Source organism: Trichoplusia ni, chromosome 16, assembly GCF_003590095.1.
Source record: "Trichoplusia ni isolate ovarian cell line Hi5 chromosome 16, tn1, whole genome shotgun sequence".
Classification (NCBI taxonomy): Eukaryota; Metazoa; Arthropoda; class Insecta; order Lepidoptera; family Noctuidae; genus Trichoplusia; species Trichoplusia ni.
Window position 1 is genome coordinate 9,440,922 of NC_039493.1, and position 26,560 is coordinate 9,467,481.

At 36.0% G+C, this 26,560-nt stretch overlaps 2 protein-coding genes across 7 annotated transcripts in view; one reads left to right on the plus strand and one right to left on the minus strand.

Annotated features, from left to right (window-relative positions):
• The window catches only part of LOC113502194 (adenylyl cyclase-associated protein 1), a 32,012-nt gene extending 5,808 nt beyond the window's left edge, over nucleotides 1-26,204 (plus strand). Inside the window, exons 1-9 of one of the 6 annotated variants that reach the window (XM_026883636.1) lie at nucleotides 2,057-2,264; nucleotides 13,066-13,310; nucleotides 15,996-16,081; nucleotides 16,747-17,129; nucleotides 19,820-19,975; nucleotides 20,832-21,013; nucleotides 21,286-21,492; nucleotides 24,745-24,888; nucleotides 25,730-26,204. In XM_026883636.1, coding sequence (XP_026739437.1) covers nucleotides 13,278-13,310; nucleotides 15,996-16,081; nucleotides 16,747-17,129; nucleotides 19,820-19,975; nucleotides 20,832-21,013; nucleotides 21,286-21,492; nucleotides 24,745-24,888; nucleotides 25,730-25,819 — 1,281 coding nt within the window. In that variant the 5' untranslated portion in view covers nucleotides 2,057-2,264; nucleotides 13,066-13,277 and the 3' untranslated portion in view covers nucleotides 25,820-26,204. Of the gene's footprint in view, nucleotides 1-2,056; nucleotides 2,265-11,032; nucleotides 11,276-13,065; nucleotides 13,311-15,995; nucleotides 16,082-16,746; nucleotides 17,130-19,819; nucleotides 19,976-20,831; nucleotides 21,014-21,285; nucleotides 21,493-24,744; nucleotides 24,889-25,729 lie in introns of those variants that run through there. The other 5 variants (XM_026883637.1, XM_026883633.1, XM_026883634.1 and 2 more) reach the window with 5 other exon arrangements.
• Nucleotides 22,122-24,259, minus strand: LOC113502207. Its single transcript, XM_026883659.1, has 6 exons — nucleotides 23,749-24,259; nucleotides 23,539-23,664; nucleotides 23,252-23,465; nucleotides 22,862-23,142; nucleotides 22,529-22,786; nucleotides 22,122-22,348 (listed from the first exon to the last, which is right to left on the minus strand). The coding sequence occupies exons 1-6, from the start codon at nucleotides 23,977-23,979 to the stop codon at nucleotides 22,169-22,171; spliced, it is 1,290 nt and encodes a 429-aa protein (XP_026739460.1). The 5' UTR covers nucleotides 23,980-24,259; the 3' UTR covers nucleotides 22,122-22,168.
• Nucleotides 26,205-26,560: the final 356 nt, after the last annotated feature.

Genomic DNA, 26,560 nt, shown 5'->3' on the forward strand with positions numbered 1-26,560 from the left:
CTAAGTGCGATTTATGGAAATTAGATATACGAGTACAATGAGATTTTTCTTCTTCTAGCGGCGCCTCACCAATAAGTGTAGGTTGGCAGCCAGCTTTTTGAAGTCCTTATCTCAATTTATAGTCAAAGTATGAATTTGAAACAGTAGGACCATAAAGATCTGGCTTGTTCTCAATTTTATTCAAATTAATCGAAAATATTAGACAATATGCTGGGCGCAGGCTTACTACCGTGTCGACCGTGAGAACTCATTCAATTACGTTATGAAACAATATTGACGATAGACTTATGTGAGCAAACTGTTTTACGATATCAATACCGGGCGCCAATAGTACCGTATCAATTGATACTTTCCGTCATTCCTAACAAATTAATATAGTTCCAGTACTCACTTTTATTACTACAGGGAAATTTATTAAATATATTTAACTCACGAATTTTAAAGTTGTTAAAGTATTGGATGCTAGATTTTTCTATCCATTCTAGGTCATTGCGCTTGGTGATAATTCAAAAGCTCGGAAATTCAGATACTGCGCGGGTAATAAATTACGAAGAAGGATTACCGTTAAGCGTGTTAGTGGATATAACTGTATTCCATGAAGAGCATTCGTTTATGCTCACTGGTTATAACGTAATCATAAATCGATACATACACAGATTCAAACAGTACGCTGTCTGTCTAAGCTTCTTATGTGGCTGGAAATAAACTTTAGAATTCGTCGACACATTCGCCGTATTCTTGAATAATGGCCCTATTATGTAGCGTGAAGTAACGAAACTGACGCTTTTCTTTTGAGGGTGTCTCAAAATAATGTGTTCTTAAAAATATAACTCATGCTTCTTTGCTTTAGGCTATCAGACTATTCAAATTTAACGTGAGTCTTGGTTTAGTTGTTTTTCACTAATGTCAGTAGGTATATGAAATATTTTATAATTTACGCGAAAGCAATATACGTCATTTTCGTGCGAGTGTAGAAGTTACACTAAACAATGAACAGTTTCTACCCAAAATAAGCTTACCGGCTTAAAATACTGACCCTAATCAATTCTGTTTAAAGTATATTAAATCGACTTTCTTTAATGAATTTTGTTCATCGTCATTAAGCTACTAAATTAAACATAATCTTCATTTGTTAGGAGCAGAAAACCCTAATTGCGACGTAATAATTAGTCGTTAGCATAGAACAATAGGATAAAAGGAATAACATTAGTAAAGTGGTCGCTTGCCTACATAAACTTTAATGTACTCTCATATAGAAATTTACTTGAAACATTAATTTAGCCTTGGGGATTTGGGACCTCATTTCTAAAGACCAAAAGGTACTAGACGGCCTTTGCAAGCCTTAAGTTTATTTGACAACATGTTTTACGCATTTGACCTTCCTTTACTACACAAGAAAAGATAAAATATATCTACCCGTACGGCTCATTTAAGAGCATGTCTGATGTTTTACCCTTAGGGATTCGGATCCCTTTAGTTCGAAAAAAACACATGAGATATCTTTACCGACTCATGGCCTTTGTCAATTTGAGTTATAAGTATATTTGAATATAGATTGTTACTCGTATAGCGTTATATTACTACGTACTATTGTATAAATTCGATGAAACGGACCTTTTGTTTTGAAATTTAATGGAAATGCTTACTGGATACCTTACTTTCCAGGTATCTGGAAATGTTCTTTGTTATTTTATAATATTGAACATACCTATGTTAGGACTTCGGGGTATTTTAGGTCCATTGGGGTATGTAATGGGTGATAGGGGTGTCAAGCATGTAGTGTACAAACGTTACTTTTACGTGTAGTTGTTGTCAACAGTAACCGTATGAAAGAAATGATTAAGTTCGGCATGTTTGAAATGGGTTGACCAGCGATTAGTTCGGTTGTTGCCATGTTCTATTACGTTTATCGTATCTGCCGTCATTGTGTAGTACGTCATCGCGTCATCCCAATGAATGAGTCACCGATAGCTCAGTGTCAGGCGCTCTCCCAGCGTTCGACCGTTCGTAAGAGCACGTAGTTTGGCGATCGTCAGTAAAGTTTCTAGAGAACGGTTGGCGGACACCCGCTCTGTTTCTGAATCATCGTCACACATCCGTCCGCGTTGATCCCGGCTCTCGTCAGTACACAACGTCGCACGCGCATGCTTACACGCATTGTGCTTTTACTAACAGTGCATGAAAAACAACGGTTAAGTGCTCTGAAAGTGTTTATTACTGTGCTTACATTTGGTTTTTATACGGATATATTTGCCTGGTAACTGGTAAGCATATATTAATTTAATCTGTTTTTTTATGAAACTGGTTTTGGCAATGTTTAATTAATATTTGATAGCGTAAGAAAATAGCGGAAGGGTTATCCTTAGATTACACATCATTTCATTATGTATAAAAAACAACATCGTTACTTATCCAATATTATGTCATTGTCCAGTAAATATAGCTGTTGTTTTCCTTTAATGGTGTTGTCCTATCAATATTAATAATAATATGTCGACCCACCGGATGTCACTCGTCAGACAACTCAACTTATGCCAATGAACTTGATTAAGTCCTAACGACGCTAATGTACTTCGTAGAACCTTATTGTTTTATATCATTTATAAAGTAACTGCATAAAAACTCCTTTTTTTGTTTAAACGAACGCTCATTGTAAAGTTATTTTATGTATATGCAATCAGATGGCGGCGCGATCTATTCAAAAATTGTTGATATATCTAGAAAGTGATAACATCATGATCTTATCACAAGTTAGTGTATTTATATAAGTTCATTATCATGATATAGTGTTTTTATATATACATTATGGGATATTATATTTCGACGTAAGTAATAGCGACTTTCCGATACATTTCTACTGACAGCTCCACAAATAATATGTTCCTCCACATTCACAATTCAGATTTAACCCAGGAAGTTGCTCCATGGTCCAATCGATTCCATTCGCCATTGTTTGCGATCTATTGCTTTGCTCATGTGGAAAATTCATTGTGGCTTATCTTCTATTCAATTCTGACATCGACCGCGTATACCAGAGCTATAAATAAAGGATAAGGTGTTGCATATGTGAATTGAATGTACTTTATATAAAATAACCGTGTAAATATATCATCTAAACAAAGCGTACTGAATCAGTGACTGTGTATAGGATATGCTTGTGTTTGACGTTAAGCCGCACTTGAAGCGATCTCCTTCCGATTAGAGATCCGTCTTGTGTACATGATACCCGTTCTCATAACATATATTTAATCTACACACGTTCAGTGCTAAAATTTAACGTTAAAGTCTGATTCACATACTCAAACAATATAACAACAACTCTTATCAGTAGTGAGATAATTACTCCCGGTAATCTGCCGTTTTATGCATCTGGTTACAGATTACTTTGTCGTCCGAAAACAAAATCGTTGGCAAAGACTAATGTGTTGTTAATACTGTTGTTGATAGCACACACATTTGCACGTAATTTTTGCCTTGGAGAACGAGTATCTAAGCGGGCCAACAAAATGGAAAAGGCCATATCGGTATATACCCGTTTTGTGTCAAAAAGGTGAATTACTGAGCGGAACACGGATTGCGGTCAGGGCATTTTGTTTTTAATAAGAGCCGGTTGATAACACAGCATCTGACCTTCATAATTTATCCTGCTCCTTGAGTATAATAAGGGTAGGGAGACTTAAGATAGTAGTTTTATTTTCACGGAACAAAATTTATAAAAAATATTGTACTGCCATGGGTGCTTAAGTTGAGTATTTTTATGAAAAAACTGGAAAATATGGCTTTTATTAATGCTACTAATATGTGATTATAAAATCTTTGGTGTTGTTGATCCGAATCAAACGGTCTTGACCAGCTGGCACCTATCCCAAGCGTAATGTAAATATAGAACAGAGTATATTACTGGAGAGCAATATGACATCAGTTCTTACATCTAGACGCTATTTTCCCACTTAGCCCTTGAACGTTCCACTTTTGTTTATTTTACTTACACCTCTAGTTCTACTTTTAATGTTGTATAATTCAAGCGAGTTCAAGAGTCGTCCTTGAGAAATACGCTCATTAAAATGTATATGAGTATGTCATTTAGCTAGGTGGTGGTTACGAATGTAGAGCGAGTTAAGAGGTGCCCACTCTTCTCTCCACCTTGCCTAGACGTTTTTAAGTGATACTCCGGTAGTTCTTATACTTCTCACTACTCTACGTGTTTCCTAGTTGCTGATATTATGCGGCTTATTCAATTAGTGTACCTTTGAGTTAAACATGCTCAAAGATGAAATAGTTATTAAAACCTAAGGCTTCCAAATCTTCTTAACGTTGCTAAATAGTTATTAACGTAATGTATTCAAATAGTCTAAGCCTGTACAGATATTTTAGGTAAAACTTACATAATCAATTTTACTATAGTCTGTTCAAGTACGTAGACCCGTTTCTATTCCATTTGACCTAGAATATGTAACATCTTTGATTCTATGCAATAAATAGGTAGGTTATACTCACAGTAAGTTTTTTATTATCATCATAAATGTGTCACTTGAATTGGATACCGCACGCTATTATATATCAAACAAACACTGTTACTTTATCGCAGTAGGTCATTGTCAGAATTTAAAACTAGTATTCTAGCGCTTGTATCGATTTTAGAAACATTCTTTTGTGAAAAGGTAAAATGGTAAAGAAATAATAATTATAATTCCTGAGGAATTCATAGCGTTACATATTTTTTTTCATTGACAAATAAAAGCTGATATCAATTATTAAACATTTCTACGAAAATTAAGTATTTAAAAAAAAAAAACTTTAGACATGGCTTCTTGCTGTTTGATCGAACTAATTCATTTAGTCATATCTTGTTATTCCGACACGATGGAAGATTAATAATTCATCTCGAATAATTCATTAACTATCTTAATCAAATTTACATAAATTATGTTATTAATGTTGGCCCTGTACTTTAGTAATCTTATAAATCTCTGTTAAATGATCTTTACTTTGTATTGAATTTTAACACTTAATCTTGAAATAAATAAAACTTATTCGTGGTTATTTTGTGTTATCTTAACATGATATTAATTTTAGTTTAACATCGTTGTCCTTTGATTTGTCTGTGCTGTCTTTTGATTTGAAACTTTTTTAATTTACTTTGTGCAGCGACGAACAAAAGTAGGACAAGTATGTTTCATTTGGTCATGCTAGAGGTCTCAAGTATTGTGGTGTCACAACATTGACATATGGCTGTCGAGAAGCTAGTTTTACACCAGATGGTACTCATTTATCCAACGACTGTCTTATAGTCGCCTTAACATAATAAAGACACGGTCCTTAGTTATTGCACCGCAAATGAAGGAACTTACTCTTGAAACTTAAACTTAACGTAATTTTCAAAGCTTTATTAACGTTTCTTATACAAAGACTAAAAAGCTTTTAAAAGCATCTGATAATAAAGATCTTAGCTTCATAAAAGTGTTATTAAGAAATACGTAAGTAAACTGGAGGCATGAGCTTGTGTTTATTTATTTTTATGGCCAACCAACTAAATACATAAAAAAACAACCGTGGTACATAACAGCTTTGCATGCATCTCAATTACATTAAGTACTTCAATACTCCGTTAGCAATAGTAATTTTATAGTTAAAAGAATATCTATTCAAAGCATTTGTAACATTATAATATTGCTTCGTAAAGTATTGGTGTTTATTATACTGTAAACAATAGCCGTTATCAATTTATCCATTTATATTGTATTAATTAATTGTAATAGCGATCATTAAACATTGTATCCATTTAATGGCTGGTTCCATTGTATAGATATTATCTATTATATTGAAATAATTGCTTATTGTATTTATATACCGTCGGAATACTTTAGCTGTCATAAAACTTGTCAGGTATATAAGTTGAAATCCAGAATATTTTGTAATCCTTACAGAAATTGTACGTAATTGCGGTTTCTTGTCACATCGTGCGGTTTTGATTTGCTAGACTGCTACTACTTTGAATGGGCATGTTGTATTATAATAAACGTATAAGATTAACATACATTTGTTATATCAACCTAAATATACATAATATATAATTGGCGTCGCGTTCTCGTCTTGTTAGACGCGCTCGTTCGTGCGTGTTAAAAGGTATAAATAAGACGGAATTAGATATCTTTTGCTAATAATATAAATTATATGCTTCCGAAATGTGCCTAATAAGTTAGTATTGTTTTATGTCGATATATTTTGGTTCTTGTCAAGTAATTTAGTAAGATAATTGTATTCAGTAATTTAGAACGTTTAGATACCGAGTAATACAACTGATATTTAATTAATTCTTTTGTATTGGATTATCCATATAAGAAATTAATTGATATAACGTTTACAATTCGTTAGGCCCACAAATTAATTGCCGACTTATTTGTTAGCTGAGTTGTTTCAAAAGTTCAGGAGCACTGAACTTTTAATGATATGAGTTTTTGGAATATCAAATGTTTTATTACTCATTCATGTCAGCTACAAAGTTAGTTAGTCTACATTAACTTTATTAATCGGAAAAAGATAAGCGAAGTTACCTTATTGACGTCTCTATTGATTGGGTAAAGAAACTATATAAATTCGATCTGGAAAATAAAAAAAGAAAGCATAATTAATTTGATTATTAGATTTATGGAACAACGAAAATCACTAGGTATCGCGTCGGCATTTGTTTTGTATTCATGAAAATTTGATGAAAGAGAGAAGCAGTCTTCATTAATTGAGACCCTATTCGTTCTTGCTATCTTTGCTTAGTTTACTGTTTTTACCAATAATAATAATTGGAGTTTTGCCAACGCCTAACTTACTGATCATAAAAGTACTTAAAGTAAACGTGTTTACCAAGAGTAAAACGTTACCATTTGTTGCCCGAGGGGTGGTGACGGCTGATCGCCGAAACTTAAGTTCTCTTAATTGTCAAGGATTTGGTTTAATTCAAATTACGGAACTCTAATTGAATACTTAGAAGACATTTACATTGTAATCAAGTAAATAGAACCATTCCATTCTCTAAGAGCAGTACTTAGAGTTAAAGATTATAGATTTATGTGGAACGCGTATGTAAATTAACATTACGTTGTGTCTCTATCGGATTCTAAAATAAGAATCCAGCTTTATAAAATGTGAATAACTACATTTTTATACGCTACGCCTGCCGCGCCGTTTTCGCATATGTGAGCATTATTTATGTTGCACATTCGTATATATTATAGTTTAGCGAACGCGACCGTTTCAACGGTTCTCGCACTCGAACACAAGAGCGACCCAAATAACATCCCTATACCTATGTATGTAAGTGGTCCAGAATCCACACGTAACGGGCTCGACAAAGTGGAATTTGTTCATTTCTTTAATCCATTAACTGTGTAGTTGTTAGTGCTTTTATTGTATATACCGAGTGAAAATTGTAATTTATTTGTAACGAATTCGGAATATTATTTCAAGATCTGTCCATCAAATATTGTTTACCGAAAGAAGTAGAAGTCGGGCTATTTGCCTTACCACGCCTTGAAACACTATTCGTGCCTGCCAGTAACATTATAATTCATCTAGTGTCTCGGCATTCGTTTTTAATTCGACGTTAATGCCCGCCCTAGCGAAGACGACAACGTACTTAAGAAGAAATGTGGCTTACAATGACGTCACTTCTTTCGTATTATGACAGGAATCGTCAACAGATGCTGAAATACATACGTATTTTTTATGTACCTTCGTAAACCAACAAGATCATATGTACCCAAATAATTTTCACCAAGTTAGAGTTTTTGTTATTTGAAATATTTATTAACGAAATATTGTCTGAGCATAATTATGTTTGATGTTACCTTATTTTCTTAAAAGGTACATTTTCTTGTTACCTAGGTAGACGTTATTCATACAGTTACCTACGCCTTTACATAGTATAGCTTACATTTACTATGTCAAGTAATGAAAGGCCTTTACGAGGGCTGAATAACGCCGTCGCGTAATTTTATAAACTGACTCGGCAACTAGGTCCCCTTGCGTATAAAATTAGTAAAGATGTTATTAAAAACCTAGTATTATGAATTTTTAAGCTTTTTATAGAGGCGCTGTATCGAAAAAAGTTATCTGTGGAACATAGTATTGTGAAAGTAAGCCTTGCTCTTGGTGAATTGCCTGCTAATAATATTCAGGCTTTGTTTTATTAACTAAATTAAATATAAATAAACTACCTACTATATTTGGAGTTTTGTAATAATTGTAATATTACATTTTTGGTGACTTTGTTAATTTAAAGTTTTAATACGAAAATGAGTCACAATAAATAAGATAACAAATACACGGTTAAAAAGAAACCTCAATTACGCAACCAGATCTAAAGGAACCTTGATTGATACCTGTACTATCAAAGATGGATCAGTTTTAGATCTGCAAGATTTTGTATGATTTTACCCTACTTACACGATGAGAACTTGCGGAAAGAGTCGTTTACCCGCCTCTTGAAACAAACTGCCCAAGTGTCATCGATGCCTGCGACTTGATAGCCACTTGAAGTTCCGTCTTGTGGAACAACCGCTGTAATTATAACTTCCCAATTTTATTGCTCACATCTACAGTAATTAATTTTACCAAAATAGACAAATTTCAAACATTAAGAATTTTTGGCATCATTAAAATCTACGGAAGGGTGTTTACTTGCCTTTGGTTTGGTTTCCCTCATAGCTGTACAAAACAACATTTTCCATGTTCACAAATTTTGCTATTTAATTACATGTCACTCAAGCTAATTATTAAGCCTCACGAATTTTTTTACTTACTTTTCTTTAACGATGTTAAAATCTTTGATGATAACTGTCTTTTTACACGTTATAAATTCGAAAAGAATAGGGTAAGTCCAGGATACATGCCTCAGTGGGATAGATGACTTGATTTTTATTTCACTATGTTAGGAGCACTGTGAGAGTTAAATTTCTCTATAAGTAACGAGTCCTCCCCCCACCAACCTCAGTGCCAGGCAGACTGTGGACAGGAGCGCACGCGTTTCGTCCGTGTGAGTAAAAATCTTCCGCGGCGAGACGACAAAAGGCGCCAAAATAAGATTCGTAAGTAATTTTAACAGTGTATCTTTTCTCTCGCCTATAATGTCTATTTTTTTTCTATTAGTCTGCTTGCATTGAAGATTAACCTATGTAAATTGATAAATTTTATAGTCATTAAAGCTCATTTTTTGTTTTTATTGAGAAGGGCTTCTATCCCCTACAAAAAGTATAGTTGCCTCGTTTTTTATTAGGATAGATGCCCCTAAGGGCAACTATCCTCAACTGTTTTTATAAGAGCTGTTTTGTTGCAGGAGAGCAAAATGCCTCGTAAATATAAAAGAAAACCGGGTGTTATCCCTCGCGCTGTTACCTGGACCGAAGAAAGTATGCTAGCAGCGTTTGAAGAGATGAAAAAGGGAGACAAGGGTGTAAATCAGATTTCTAAAATTTATGGCATACCATCTAGAACATTAAGACGAAGATTTCTTAAAAATGACCAACAAAAATTGACATTAGGTATGTTCTAGTTTATTTTAAGAATTACTATATTTACTATCTTTTAATTTAAATTTGATCTACTATACCTTGTATCTTATCATTTTAGTTACTGTCTTATTGGTACTGTAATTAATTCTATATACCTACTCAGCATTTATTTTTATTTGTTTTAGGTAAACACCCTGTGCTAGGGTTTGATAACGAAAATCTCCCCCTATCTTAAGAATAATTTAGTCTGATACCAAAGTTGATTTTTATTTTTTAAGATGATTATTACTAATATCAAGAAGACTGGAGAAGTATTAAAGTTCATGCAAGTTAATTACTACCTAGTAGTTAGTAAAAGATGTTGATTATTATTAAAAAAATATGTGATCGTTAATAGATGATAATGTTTATGTATGTTAAAACACAATAAAGACTGATTATTATAATATAGTTGTTTCATTTCATAACAAATCAGTTACAATGTTTGACTAAGTCGTCAATCCCCACTAAGGGCACCTATCCTCACATCATTTTTCATGATAAGTCTTCTATCCGCCACAATAGGCGTCTATCCTATTTTTTAGAGGTCCAGCAAATTACAATTTATACAAAATCTACACAGTCTATATCAAATCGATTCAGATAAAATAATGCATTAAGAAATATATTAAATATTTCTCAAAGAACACAATGCTCTAAGATTATAAATTTCGGAATTATTAAGCTTTTTCAAAAAGTGTGGCATCTATCCTGGACTTACCCTAATGTTAATCAGACTGTAAATAAGCTTCACTTTTGTAATATTTCACTTTACTTCCTGAATGAGGATTACGAGTCTTAATTTGTACAACGGTGTAGGATTTTTCTTGCGTAAAAACTCAATATATAAAATTACGTTTCAGCAAAACATGGGATAAATGTGCGAGTTTTATATTCAAAGTGTATTTCGTATTATTTTGTGAAAGCAAACAATACAGCGCTGATTGGACCTACAATAAGTTCTCGCTATTCATTGCGTAACAGTATTAAGGTTTTGCGGTATGAAAGTCCTACTTGCATATCTCTTTACATAACAAATCCAGTACGGATTTGTTATGTAAATATGTAATGTAAATATGTATGATAGGGGTTCTAGATATTGACATAGGAATATTCTGTCAAGTTTCTAGTAAGAATGAGCGAGATTACTGCTTGCTTGCGTGATAGTGCTACATTTTCCATATTCATTAGTAACACTCATTTGGCGCTTAATATTAAGTATCATGTTTAACTGTAAATATTTACTATGTTAACTGAACACACAACCCGTTAGCTAAATACGATGTTTAAGATTGGCTCTACAGTTCAGTTTAAGGAAACAGGAAAACTGATTTATAAAACAATTATTAAAGCTAAATTCCTTAAACAATTTTGCAGTTTATAAATAGGAGTTATTGAGAGTAACAGTACATAATATTCGTGGTATCACCCGTGTTATCAAACATAATTTACACGATTACAGTACTTTAAAGACATTTGTTATCAATATCATATCTTAGTGAGTCAGTCGATAGCGGACAGTCAGCTTGTTAACTAGTGACTAGTGTTTCCTTAAAAAAGTCAGTTTTGTGTAGTGATTTAAATAGTTCTTGTAATTATGGCCGGAGACAATAGAAGAAACATGAAGCATCTTATTAAGATGTTTGAAGCGCAGAAAATCCGTGCGGAGGAAGAGGACGCGGATATTGGCGATATAGGAGAAATAACTCGAGAGGCCTACAATAGAGCTATGGGTAGATATTATACTACATGTCAGGCATACCTCACGGTATTGATTGTTTTTCTCTCGGCTGGCTTAAAGGGGCGTTAAGTTTTGATAATGATTGTGTTACGGCGACGTTGTTAGAGGAAAACTTTGTGGACAGAATTTCTACTGGATTCTAGAACTTTGGGACAATTTCGTACTCATTTCATCCTTTTTTCACTAGCCTTCAATATATTTTAGTCTAATTATAAATGTATGATTGTATGGCTAGTACCGGAAATTAGTCATGCGTACATTTCGGAAGAATAAAGGTGTGCCCTACACACTAATAAAGTAATGATGATGACATCATTAATGTACCTTTCCATTAATTTATTCGAGCACCTGCTACCCCTAGAGTACTCCAGCAAATGTTTAGTTGCCTTACGTATTACGTTTATGTATAAAGTAAAACCATTTTAGAACAGTTGTCCCTTTACTGGGTCTGATTAAAATATTTCGCTCTCGTTTCCTAAACCTACATTGTTTACATTTACAAGTTTTATGCTTGTTTTTGTTACAATAATCCGTTTTTCATAAATTTGGTCTTGGGGAGGCATAAATTAGACAGAGAAAGTTTCTCTTTTTATGATCGGCTTGTTATTCGAACGAGATAGTGTTTGGTATTCCCAGGGGCATTTCAAAAGAAAATAACGAATAACACGAAAACTTCAAACTGAAATCAATGTAAATGGTAATGAGATGGGTATTTGTAAAGAAGTTTTATCTAGTGGGCTATCGTTGCCAAGCATTGTAGATACGTATCTAGTTATTAATCTTCAATACATACGGTTTCTATATGTCGAATCACGTTACGTCAAGGGTTATGGGCCCCTGATATTTTATACACACAGACCCTAGTGATAAAGACGTTTGCCGTGTGGTAAGCAGTATGTGAGACTTAACACCTGGTGAACAGTTGTTTCCTATAATCGATCGATTCAGCGAAATAAAAATATCGTTTGCGATAAAGTAAACGTAGAGTTCGATCAAAGGTCAAATTTTCAGAAGATTGTTGTGAGACAGTTACTTTTAATGACAATAATATGAATAAAAAGGAAAGAATTTTATAAAATAGAGAGTACAACGAAATATAAAAAGTTTTATAGCGATAACATACAAACTGGTTCCCTTTAAACAATTTTTAAAACTCGGACGCAGACAGAAATAGGGGAATGTAAAAAATAAAGTTTTAAATATTTTATCGGACAAGATCAGTTGCTATTTATATCCAGTGTCTTCATATTTATTTAAAAGCTTTTAGTATTACTTTTATAATATGTTTTAGCATGAAACATTTAGTTATAACGGTATGAATATTGAATTTGCATTTTAAATTGACAATAACGCTAGAAGAGCTAATGATTCGTTAGTCAATCTAGATTATTACGAAGTACCGTATGAGGGTTGAACCTACATAAGCTAACACAGAAAAAAATATCTATGTATTCCGCGATAGCGAACACTTTTCAGTGGTTCAAGCTTTGAAATTCATATTAGGTACTTTCTTTACGCACCGCTCTGATTGTTTTAAAAATGCTTTGAGTCTACCTGCATCACTGCGGAGAAAAGGCCTGCTCTTTGTCTGAAACGAAATTAAACTATTTAGCCTAATTTATTTCATCATCATCATCATCATCATCAGCAGTATATTCGTCCACTGCTTGACTTAGGCGTCCTCGAGGTCTATTTAATTTATTTACTCTAGTGTATTTTTAATATACTTACTTAATAAGTTTATAGTCACGTTCAAAATATTTCATAGTGTGTATTTGTCAGCAGCCACCGAAGTCGAAGGTGCCGCAGCCAGTCAGAGCCCGGCGTCCGATCTCGAGACCCTGATCGAGCGCCTGGAGCGCGTCACCTCTCGGTTGGAGCGATTGCCGCTGCTGCGCACGCGCACGCCCTCGCCGCCGCGCTCCCCAGCGCCCTCTCCCGTCTCAGACCTCTCCCAGACATTACAACCGGTGTCCTTCGAACCAACTGACAACATGAGTGTCAACGGTTATCAAGATATTGTACAGGTACGCATACAAAGCCAAAATATTGACCAGCTACAGAGGGCTACGTTTTGGAGTAATATTATTGAAGTTATCGATAAGATACAGTAATCGTCGTAGTGCTGGGCGAATGCTCATATTTAAAAGAAACAATTACAATTGTAATTGAACAGGTCACATGGATTTACTAATCCATGTGACCTGTTCAGTTTATCTACTGATAAACTTATGTAGTGATGATCCCGAGCCTAACTTTATTTGCCTTGGCTATCTATTAGTCACCGATTGACATAAATGTCTTGTAACAAAATATTTGATTTGCTTTTGAAACTTGTTTAATATCAAATCAAGTGTTTTGCAAATATCAGCTCAAGTTCTAAAATTAAACATCGCAGTGATATTTATGTATTTACTTCATAAAGTTCTATTGGAAGGTAATGTACACTCAAAATACCGTGTTAACGTTTCGATCACATACAAAAAAGAAAACATCAAAGAGACATGTTATTCACATACTTAGATACATATACAAATATATCTACACTAGCTTTTCGCCCGCGGCTTCGCCCGCGTCGAGGTCGGTTATATCGCGTTTCCAAGAGAATTCTTCAAAAGTCCGGGATAAAAACTATCCTATTTTCTTTCTCAAGGTCAACTCTATCTCTGTACCAAATTTCAATAAAATCAGTTCAGTGGATTAGACGTGAAAGCGTGACAGACAGAGTTACTTTCGCATTTATAATAGTAGTAGGGACACACGTAATTTCATTTACATTTTCCCCTATTGGCATGTAGCAAAAAAGTCACTGTTATAAAATTATTAGAATATGAAAGTATTTTTTGTTTATCGCAAGGGAATTGTCGAAGGTAGTCGTAAAAAATATTTTTCAAACATGTTAACCCTGACGTCATAAGAGAAGTCCCAGTGGTCATTCTTGACAGCATTTCAGTTGCTTTTCCTTGTATTGTTTATAGTTCAGGCCACCAGTATTATAGAACCAGCATTGAAAATTATTGTTTGAATTTGTGTGAAAGAATATTGCGTTCCTCATTAGACTTGTGGACATATTAAAAACGCGGACTTTAGACTAAGGTAACAAAAGCCACCGCTTAAACTAATTACATGTACCTTTAAAAAAAAGAATTAGTCATAAGATATTGTTTGGCATTAATCTGATCGCTTCCCAGCTTCAAAACATTTTCAACCTCATTCTAAATCTACCTCGTGTCTCACACTCCTGTTACAGTAACCATCCAATTTAAAATATAATGGAGTCTTATTCATAGGATCTAGATAGTTAAGATAGTTAGTCAAGAGACGTACAAGTGTGCTGGTACCAATTAATAACGGTCGGGTGACACCGCATCCTGCTCAAAGGTTCAAACGCGACCAAAAAGGATGTATCCGTCCTATTTTCCCAATTTCTTTTGACTAGAAGCCTTTGTGCATTAAATAGGAGACCCGTTTTCGTTCTTTTTCTCGTTCTTTGTGTTTTATTAAATAAGATGTTATCTTTTATATCACATTTTACTTATTATTTTGATACTTCTACAGAAAGGAAGTGAATTCTAATTTTGTTTCAAGTATTTGTTTAAAGATACGGCAGATATTAAAACTTCTTCGTAAATTTTTGTGAATATAAAAAGTATTAAAATTAAATCTTAATGCATGTTAGTGTTAGCCAGCCTCTTTGATCTTCTAAAACTCGACAACCTTTACCAGTTTCTGGGCAGGCGATAATTTTATTTTTACTTTGATGATTATGTTGATTACTTAGTACTTACGCGGGAAAAAATAAAGTGTATGTTATTTTATTTTTGTATGATAACAATTTAATTATTGTGTAGACCGACGTGAGACAAGATTAAGCTTTAGTGGATTACACAAAAATGTTGTCCATTCAAGTAACACCATATGACACCATTTTCAGAGTATCCCTAATCAAATAAAATGTACCTGGACATAACGTTTATGAAGGAAAGCTTTTTCCTTTTAAAGGTCGTGAAACTCCATTATATTTATTATTTATATACCACGGGAATAAGGATAAACATTTCAGGAATGATATAATACAATTTTACTTGGACGGATTATGGCAGTTTTCATTTTAAGTTTACTGTCTAATAAAGATTTGAGTGGGTACGTTTTTTATATTACGATTATATTATATGCTCTGCCTGCTCTGATGTATTTTCGTTAACAGCTTTTTCGCTCTGAATACAAGATTTTTTGTGATGCGCCTCCATTGTGCTAAACCTTACTTCATCAATATTAAATTGGCATAATTGGAGGCCAACTAGACGCGGTATAGTTCGCTCGGGGTTGGTGGAATTATTGTACCTACCTATGATATTTCGTTCTAGATGAAGTCTAGGATTTGTAAGAGATAAGATACAGCCTTAGTACAGGCATGTCAATACCATGTGGGTAGTAAATAATGGCTAGATAGATAACCCAAACTCAGAAAAGCGGATAATATGTCCTTGTCTAATAGCATTAGCGATCAGTTGACCAAGACAAATAACCAATCACCGTTCTAGTCCTTAGATTAATGCCTAACAATATCTTATATTTATCGCCTCTTTAGAAACCAGGTTACTGTTCTTTTAATATTGTCTATTTTTATGCCATCATCTGTTTCTATTGCAACTGCTTTGCTCTGAGTTTTTATGTTTTATTTATTACATTTTTATTTTGTTTGCCGGCAGGGCCCTCTGCAGGCGTACTTGCAGCTGTCGCAGCAACTCGGCGGCGATGTGTCAGCGCACGCCAACCTTGTGAATGCCGCCTTCCAGTAAGACACTGACCTTATACAACATTAATTCCCATTAAAACTTGTTTGTTCATTAAAACTAAAATAAACCACTGAATTCATATGAAATTAACAAAGTTTATAAACGATGTGGACGCTTTTAATGTTCCGTCATAAGTTAACTATATCAACTTATGTAATATGTACTTATGGCACAAGTTGTTCCGAGAAATTTAGTTTTGTTCGATCGTCTGGTTTTAGGACCATCTTAAGCTGCCAAAATGTTACTTTTTACGAGGGATACTACCAACGCTTTAACCGATAACCAAGTCTGACTCGAATACAATAACCATCAAAGAGGGTTTAGCTATTCGATAATATTTTGTATGACATCAAAACGATGTACTTATACGGCCCGGTGTGCGCTCGCAGACACGCAACGCCTAGACAAAACTGCTTTACATAGCAGACTAAACACAGAACCAGATGGTACGCTGCCAAGTTTTACGATTTTATTATGATTAAAAAATATTAAAATGAGCTAAGATCTACGTAAAAGCTTTTCCCATAAATACGTAAATGTGTCTGCTCTTGTAATGAATTAGGGAAATCGTTTAAGCTAGATATTTCAAATGCATAAAAGGTATAAAAACCTCATTTTGTTATCATGTGATGACCTCTATTTAAAATATCTTTGTCGCCACCAGGGCACAGCTTCGCTACATCCAACTGGCTACAACAAGGAGCAAGCCATCTCAAGCGGAAGAGATGCAACTTCTCGCGCCGACCAGCGAGCAAATCTCTGCTATCCAACAATTCCGTGAGAAGAACCGAGCTTCGAAGTTATTCAACCATTTGTCGGCGATTTCCGAGAGCATTCCTGCTTTGGGTTGGGTGGCCGTGGCCCCGACACCGGCTCCTTACGTGAAAGAGATGAACGATGCCGGACAGTTCTACACTAACCGTGTGCTGAAGGAGTGGAAGGAGAAAGACAAGACCCACGTGGAGTGGTGCCGCGCCTGGGTGCAGCTGCTCTCAGACCTGCAGGCCTACGTCAAGCAGTACCACACCACAGGACTCGTCTGGTCTGGTGAGTCAAACTTGCATTTATACTTCTAATTTACAAAAAAATTGAAAGGTATGAGGTAGTTTCTTTGGTTTTAATAATCCCGTTTCTTTTTGTCTCAGCAAAATATTAATTTTCTCATCCTTTAAGGAAATCTTTCGTTATTTTAGAAAGCAGAAAAAATATTTTATAGCTTTTTTTCCGACCTTAATATCTTGGTAAAATATTTTTCTTTCGCGATCTAATTTTAAAACGCGATTGTAATACCCATATTGCGCCGGCTTTACACCGTACGTGCGCACACGAACAGTGTAAAGCCGTTACGTCGTACGTAGGTATATTTTGTATTAAATCTCGATGAGACGCTATTGTCTAGTAAACTGTTAGACGAAAGGTACACAGCTGGGACTAAGCCAGCGGTTGAGCGGTATTATATATTGCACTGGCGGCTGGCCACATCGCACACACAATCACGTTTGGTAGTTACCACAACGCACCGACAAAAAGCCACAACCACCCATAACCACAGGTTGACTACATTTTGTCTCGATGGTATCGCTTGGCTTTAGAGTAATAAATAGATCACGTGTATAAGGAGCTTTTCTGTATCAACATAAAGTTGTGTCTAATGTGGATATATAAAAGCTAGCTAAGACGAAAACTAGCTAGTTCTAAAATAATATGTATAACTTAGTTTTTAATCAAGTGTAAAATATCAAAGTTTTACGTAAATGAAATTCTCATCAAGAGTAACGTTCCTCTCGTGTTGAACTTGACACGAGTGTGCTTGAGCTCGTGAATGTTTAATACTCGGTCCAATGTCATCTGCGCTACTTCTATTATGAAAGGCGCCTATGTTATATTGTACGTATATCTTTACGCTGTATTATGGCAAATTGCCGCCAAGTGAATATTGTGAAAGGGAAATTAGTACTTGAATATCTTTCATCAGGAATTCTCATGATTTGCTTTTGATCGTGATGTACTTTAGATATGATTTAAATTAATTTAAGCGCGTTAATTAATCTCGCAGATATTTATATAATTATGAGCAGATTTAAGTTAAATTCTTGCGTAAATTAAATAAATATTCTTTACTTGGCATTATTTGCCTGGGGGCACTGCTGTAATTACCGTGTATCTAACGAATCCCAAAACAAATAAGAATAACGCAAACTTCGGATTTCTATATCTAAATATTGGACAAAGGTTTGTGTATTTAATCCTGTAACGTTTAACGTGGTTAAATCACTCGTGTTCCGTGTCCCATCCTACACGTATTATGTGTAAGGGTTCCGGCAATGACGACCGTGTTAAACAAATATCGTTTTCGGTATTAGGGCTGCTTCACACAAGCGTTTCTCGAAGCGAAGACGCTCTATGACCGTATAAGCTGCGTAGACTCTACGATAAAGTACAGTCAAATGGACGCAGTGTGGTAATACGCTAGCCCTTAGTCAAGTTACATGTCAAGATAGTATTCGTTAATAGAAAACGTTTGGACTGTAATGAGCAAGACAGATCTAAGTTACTTGACTTAGGGCCGATTTTTCAATGGCCAGATAACTTTTATCTGACGAATATGTTTGACAGCATTAGTACAGAAAATATGTCAAACGGCCATATTTATTCCTCAGATATAACATAACTGATGATTGAAAAATCGTCGCTTAGAGTAACGAAAAGTTATTTCCATACGTTTGAGGGCTTTTTATTAAAGGTGCAACTAGAAACGTTACTTGGCTACAGAAGCTGGTGTGAAGGCGCACTTAAGAGTACACTTTGATATTATAGTTTAGTTATACATTTGTATAGCCGTCGCGGTTGAAAGTTGCACGTATGTTTTGTTGGAGCGGTTACCGCCCGCGGGATTTTGTTCTTTCAAAGCATGTCTGTAGTATACATCTGACGACGTCGGTTTATAAAGAGAAAACATGATACTTCAGGATTGACATATATTTTTTAATTTTTCATATTTCAAGGTATGTCTATGTCGACAAATATTTTGAGTTTTGTTCTGGTGCTGAATGGATGATGTCTTCCCGAATGAATATTTCGACCTAAACCATGATTTCAGGCAACCGGCATCACCGTATACTATCTTACCTCTCCGAAACAGAATTTCTAGATGAATATCAGGAAATATCTCTTAAGCCTTTTGTCCCCTTTACACAATTTCAGGCGAGGTTGTAATCAGGCCTTTGATCTCGCCTCAACACTCACCTTCGCTCTTGATTTTAACCTAAATTTAATTTATAAAGTCCCTGACGTACCACTATACTATTTGAACTAAGCTGTTAGCTTATATTTCTTCGTTTTAATTAGGCACTTTAATTATGTATGAAACAAAGAAAACTCATTAGCGCCTACAATTTCACAGTTTTTGCTTCGTAACCTTATTTAAGAATAAGTAATCTTAACATTTAAAGCACTTTTACGTGTTTTTGAATTAACTGTTTAATATTAAGCATTGATTAGTCACTTATACTTAGTGGTTATGGTAGTAGATAGTAAAACTTTGAATTACTACTAAAAACTTAGCTATAGAAGCAATCATTCTGAGTTCCGGAAATAACTGCTTTAAGAGTATTTTAAACCCGTCAAACTGTACATTTTTTTCCTTTATTTAGGTTTTGATAATTTTAATTTTTTATTTCGCAATTTGGGGTTTCTGTATCTTCATAGGTATTGTAAATGTTAGTATTGTTGTTTAGGTAAGGGCGCGGGCGCGGGCGCTCCCCCGCCGCCCCCTCCCGGCGGCATGCCCCCGCCGCCCCCGCTGATGCCCGAGGGCGACTTCGCTGACTTGTCGGTCGACGACCGAAGCGCACTCTTCGCCCAGATCAACCAGGGCGAGAACATCACTAGCAGTTAGTACTCTCTTCAAGAGTCCTTTTGTAATGCATGTTTGTGTTGTGTCCTAACATTTAAATAACATTAACTTGTAGACAGCATCGTTCGTAACTTAACACCGGTTCTAGCATGTACAGACGATGACCATTACTTATTAATCATTTTACTCATTCTATGCATGTTGTGTGATTACCATAACGTAAAACTTGGGTACTTGTAGTCAGCATGGTAAATGGCTTTACACTAGTTGGCGCGATCATAACTCAATCAAGGTGGCAACACCACTACCCATTAGTAATACACTCATTTCATTCACTTCCTTCAAGAATCATATTTTTATGCATGTTGTGTTGTGAGTGTGATCAATAAACAAACCTTTAGGAACTCGTAGACAGCTTGTTCAGAATACAGGTGTCGGCGTTTACGGCTAATGTCACCAACTTCAAGAATCATCTTTTAAAATACATGCCCAGAATAACATACAACATAATCGTTTTTAGAGGACACTGTCACTGTGATCGGTAGTTTTATCCAGATTTTTGTTTGCGTAGAGCAACAGGATACAGCATTTTCGGTATTTGAGTAGCCGGAACGTCCTATCAGCTATTTCGGTGGGTGTAGCGTTATCCTAAGCGAATTCTGTTGTGTAGTTCCATCACATGGTGTTAGATGTAATACTTCCATAACGAATATTGGAGATGCTCGTCATATTAGTTCCAAGATCTTACTTAATGAACTAGACGATTATCTCCTACTATTCTTTACAATGCAGTTTTGTGCTCGTGGAATGTTTTCATTTAGATTTTCGTTTGCCGTAGTTTTTACCACACATGACAGCTATCAGAAACTTCATAATTTTGACATCCTGTATAGGTCTCCGTAAGGTGACCCCGGACATGCAGACGCACAAGAACCCGCAGCTGCGGCAGGGGCCTGCTCCCTTCAAGGCGGCATCCCACGGGCCGGTCGCGACCAAGGAGCTGCCGCGCCCCGGCGCCGGCACGCTGCCCGACAAGCCGCCCGTCTTCACCCGCGATGGCAAGAAGTGGCTTATTGTAAGTTATTTTATACATTTAACTTTTATTGTTTGCCTTTCATATCAGCATATCGTTTTCCATTTCTGAACGTAGTGCTCTAACATTATCGAACTGAGATATAACAAAGTACTTCCTAAGAAAAATGAGCCAAAAAACTTTAAAGCAAGTCAGAAAAGGGACATTTCCAATTTTGAAGAAGCTGTAGTACCTAACTCTAATTGTCACAATTATAACCAACCTCACTTTTAGTGTTGGCAACCATTTAAAAGTCATTTCTCTTTGTAAACCAGGAATACCAAAAGGGCAACTCCAACTTGGTTGTCGAGAACGCTGACATGAACAACGTGGTGTACATGTTCCGTTGCCGCGACTCCGCGCTTACTGTTCGCGGCAAGGTTAACGGCGTGGTGCTGGACTCCTGCACTAAGTGCGCCGTCGTGTTCGACAACCTCGTCTCCAGCATCGAGTTCGTCAACTGCCAGTCTGTGCAGATGCAGGTCAGTGTAGATGTGACTTGTGTGTTTTGGCACTTTGTTCTATTACAGGTAAAATTATGTACATGTTGTGCGTATGTGATCATTTGGTCTGTGTTCTTACATTCTACTGGGACCTATTGGTATATTTTGATCGTAAAAGAAAATAAGCAAATCCGATTAAACAAATTTGTTTGATTTATATGAAGGTAATTCATTTATTTATAGTTGGCTGTGCGACCCAAAATTGTCTTACTCATACATTGAGATAGTACTAGAATATATTGTTTTGTATGAGTTAATTCTGCTACGTCTACTATTAACGCAAGATTCAAACAGCTTTTAAATAACAATTCACTTTAAGGAAATTGCTATTCTGGTTGGCTTATTTTATATTAAATAGGCTCGTAATGCCTCTTGTGTTGCGCGGCGGCGCGCTGCTTTCAAGCCCCAGATGTGTTCAATATTATCCCAAGCACGTTCCTAAACGATCAATTACTTCAGAATCCGTAAATAATATTCAAATAATATAGATCAGCAAAGATTTATCGTGTAAAATTTTGTATCTACTATTTAAACTATAAAATCGTGAGCCATTTAAATGATAAGTTCAAGTCTGGGTAGAATTTCAAGATTCAAAATAAAACAAACGGTTCACTGACACAATGTATGCAATAAAAATAGTTATAAAAGTGTTATATTATAGCACGATAAGGTCACGGCAATCGTAGTCGTCGCCAAACTCACTCTTGATCTCTTCGATGGCAATCTGACTGTTGGTCTCCTCGATAATCGATATCATTTTGGGGCTTGGTTGACTGGAGTACTTCACGTCACCGAAGTCTTGAGCGTCGTACTCCCTGGGTAGTTCGGAAATATCCTGGAAACAAGCAGTCACCTAATTAAGTCTGTAATAGCAAATCGTGAGATGTTGCAAAATCATTCTAAAATGCGTTGCGCATATTTTTCGGATGCTCGAATGGACAATTGCAAGACCAAACGGACGCAAAAGCGCCTTTTCCGTGAAGTTTTAGTGTAAAAGTTAAATAAAAATACGTGCCTCATAATTTGATGAATATGGCTTGTACGGATTCTGGGCCCAGCTGAAACTGTATTCGTCACACCACATATCAGAACAACTGTTTCTAAAATCACTGTCGGAGTCTGAAGATTCGCGCGGTTTCGAGTAGTCTCCCATAGCATCTTGCGAGGCTACGTCCATGGGATGAGGATCTATGTTCAGTATAGTCAGCTTACTGTTTATCACCATGTTTAGAGTTTTCTGCCAGTCTTCTAATAGTTTCTTTATGCTCTCCATCTAAAAATAAGACATCATAAGGTTAATAAAATATTGTAGTCTAGACGGAAGTGAACAGTTACAACAGATTCTTACTTTCTTCTTCAATAATGCTTGCTTAGTGGCTCTTCGCAGTCTCTTCTGCTTGATGTAATGCTTAAGATAGGCGACTTTATACACATTAGTTACTTTGACTATCTTGACGCGACAGTCTTGTCTGACGTCGACGTCGCTGAGGGAGGAATACACGCTGTTCTCCGGCGTGTTGGGGTCCGTCTGCGCGTGCTCTCCGCATTCCATCTTCTCCGATTGCCTCTCGGGGAACGGGACATGGTCGTACTTCAACTCCTTTAATAATTCCACTATGAATTCCCGGTCTGAAAGAAGAAATTATCTACGACCTAAACAATCCAATGCGATCAAACTAAGTGGTGTACTGTACAAGTACAAGATATAACGTGTTGTGGTATATAAGTGAAGAGCGACCTTCCTCCTGCGGCGGGGAGTGCACGTGCAGGTCGTGGTCGGCGTCCCAGGTGGCGGCGCTGTCGAGCGCGCGTCGCAGCGCCTCGTCCGCCGCGATCACGTCCCGCACGCGCGCGCGCACCCGCCGCAGCCGCTCCGCGCCGCGCCGCAGCTGCTCCGCCCGCTCCGTGAACTCCGCGTCCCGCACGCACAGCTTCGTGTTCACTATCTGAATCTATCCACAGCAAGCGTTACATCATAAGTCACGGAAGCCGCATTAAAAATACCAAAACGTCATAAGATACAACCTGGAGTTGGATATCTTCCATTTCGATCTGCTTTTGCTTTATCCTCTCACGAGACGTTACGTACATGTCTCGTATAAATCTATACATGTAAAATGCCGTGGGCACATACTTGAGAATGAATATTGTCTGCAGAGAAAATTAGTATCGTAACTATTATATTTCATTTGTTTGACTTCAAAGAAAAAGATACAAATTGATGTCTGTACCAACCACATTGATGAACGTGAGTCGAAGATAAATGGAATATGCTACACTGACACAATACTGTGCTAACGGCAGACCGTATTGTTCCATGAGATTGTTCCACATCTTGCCGACGCCCCATGCAGCACCGTTCACCTCCTGCTTAGTAAGGAGGTGCTCCCGATCTTCTGAACTCATAAGAGTTCTAAGATGAAGAGCCGAGATTACCGCTGCCAATACTATAATTAAAGTCAACATCTAAAAGTATAATATTTTATACAAAAGCCTATTTTTTACGCATCGAGGCATTAAATATGCGAAAATAACGAAAAGTAATTTTGAAAATGTTTTTAAATCTTGACATTGACATTTCTTCGTCTTGACACAAGGACGGATCGTATATATTCTTCCTTCAAAAAAGTAACTTGACAAATTAAAAAGAAAAGTTCTTAAATAAGATATAACGGAGTACAACATTTCGTACTCACTTTGTAGTTTGAATTTATAGAGAAGTTCTACTCACGCTTGTTTTATTTATTTATTTATTTATTTATTTAATAATTACACTAATCTACCATTACAGGTTACTTAACCTAATGCGGTAGCTAGGACTTAACAAAGGTTTTTATTAAAGGGTATTTATGTGAACTAGGGTTTCAAAGATTGAATTATTATGCACATAGTTGCAGGTCTAGATTCCAGCGACTGTTTTAATATGTAATCTTCTGATAATTCTGATATGCATAGGCAATAAGTTAGCCTGATACACATGCCCATCATTGCTCCTCCTGGAATTGCTTGTTGCTTCATCCACTTTTCTCCTAGATATGAAATCCTTACTATTTACGATTCTACCGTTGTAAGTTGTACCGAAACTAACAATAAATTAAAACTTCTGCCTGAAGTTTTCGACAGTGTTGTCTAGAAACTATCCCGAGGAGTTTTACCCAAGAACGCACCCGTTTGAAACTTAAACTCGACGTCCTTAACAACCTGCTTTATAACCTCTTTTTATTTGGTCAGGTACTGGGCAAGGTTCCGACGGTGTCTATCGACAAGACAGACGGGTGCCAGATCTACTTGTCTCCCGAGTCTCTGGACGTTGAGATCGTCAGCTCCAAGTCTTCCGAGATGAACGTGCTCGTGCCCAAGAGCAACGGCGACTATGTAAGTATTTTTGACTATGTTAATTATTATTATGTGACGGATATGGCAGAGCGTAAGTTGTCAAAAATCAAAGAAAATAAAGGTTTTTAGAGGGGTGTCATCTCTTCAACATTAGGGTCTAATGTAAGCTTTCCTAATGATATTAAAGGCTACCTATATGATATAAAATAAAACTTTCTTCTTTTTAGTATAGCAGACCATTATTCGTCATTTTAAAGAAAAAAATATATATAATAAAGTAAATTCGTCCGAAAGCAGGATTTGCTCTACACTCTACTTATATGAGATCAATTAACCTTTCTAACCGCATGATTTTATTTATTTACCTAAAAAGTTTTTATTAAACTAGCTGCAGTCTTTTCAATTTCTTTTCTCTGTAAGTCACATACGAACCCAACCGTTGTTGTTGTGTTGTACTAAATATCTACTGTTTGAATAGCTCTGTTAATCTCAACTACACAAACATCCTTCCAAACGAATATTGGAAAATCGTACAGAGAAATTTCCAGCTGTTACTTGAATACAGTAAACTATTCAATCTGTTGATTTTATACGCTTTATAATAATAAATATCGTGAAAAAAGAATGCAATAAATTATGAACTTTTGACGTCTACTTCGTACCGATAAGGCTATTTATAAAGAAAAAAAGTAATTGTGCTAAATACTCCTCTCTTGATTTACATGATGTTAACCTACAAATGAATTGTATGATAATAGAAAACGAATGTACGTAATATTCCATCTCTCTGCTTTATTTTGATTTGACGGGCTATGTAATAAATTAAAAGATAACGAATACTATAGGATTTTTATAATAATACTGTTATGTGTGTGTGTAGGCGGAATACCCCGTGCCGGAGCAGTTCAAGACACTGCTGAACAAGGCGAGGAGCGGCATCACCACCACGCCCGTCGAGTCCACCGGCTAAGCCCTGTCTATGTACTACATAAGGATGACCTTACCGAGGAAGTAAAACGGTGTGAGATCCGAACACTTGTGGATTTTTTATGACTGATTTTGATTCATCACGCAGTACTTATTAAAACTAACACATTTTATACACCTAAAATTTAACAAATAAGAGCTTCTGTTTTGTTTTATGTACGTACTCAACAGGTCCAAACCACACCGTATTTATTACCTAATGGTATCCGTCATCCAGTATACTCGGGAACCTTGTATCGTTCACTATCTAGCTTTCATTATAAATTCGAGGCAAGGCGAGTCTTTATTTAATTAAGGTAATACTTTGCACGGTCTAGTTCAATATTAGTTCACTACCATGATTCGCCTCGAAGTACCCGCTATGAGAAGCACAAACCGTCATCGTCAGCCATCACCACGACGTGCGTTCTCGAGTCCATGCGTCTCTTAGTCTTGTATCATCTTAATTAAGAACTGTCTTCATTTCTTGCTCATTGTGCTCGATTGTAGTATTTAATATTATAAATCTAATACGACGTAGAAATAACTATAACTCAAGTATTTACTGGCCTTTGTGTGTTACGTAAAGATGTTCCTTACACTAATATTTTGGAGTTTTGACTTGTGGAGAAGGCAACATTCTTGGAGTACCGCTCGGTACGGGAGTTAGTTAAGTTAGCTGTAAGGTGTGTGACTGTCTCGAGTTTCAGAAGAAACAATCGTTTGCATTCTCGACTTTCGCTAT

Coding starts and splice junctions, on each gene's coding strand:
- LOC113502207 (XM_026883659.1), bottom strand. CDS start 23,979: ATGTTGACTTTAATTATAGTATTGGCAGCGGTAATCTCGGCTCTTCAT. Junction 23,665..23,748: donor GACTCACGTTCATCAATGTG/GTTGGTACAGAC, acceptor TTTTCTCTGCAG/ACAATATTCATTCTCAAGTA. Junction 23,143..23,251: donor CTCCCCGCCGCAGGAGGAAG/GTCGCTCTTCAC, acceptor TTCTTCTTTCAG/ACCGGGAATTCATAGTGGAA.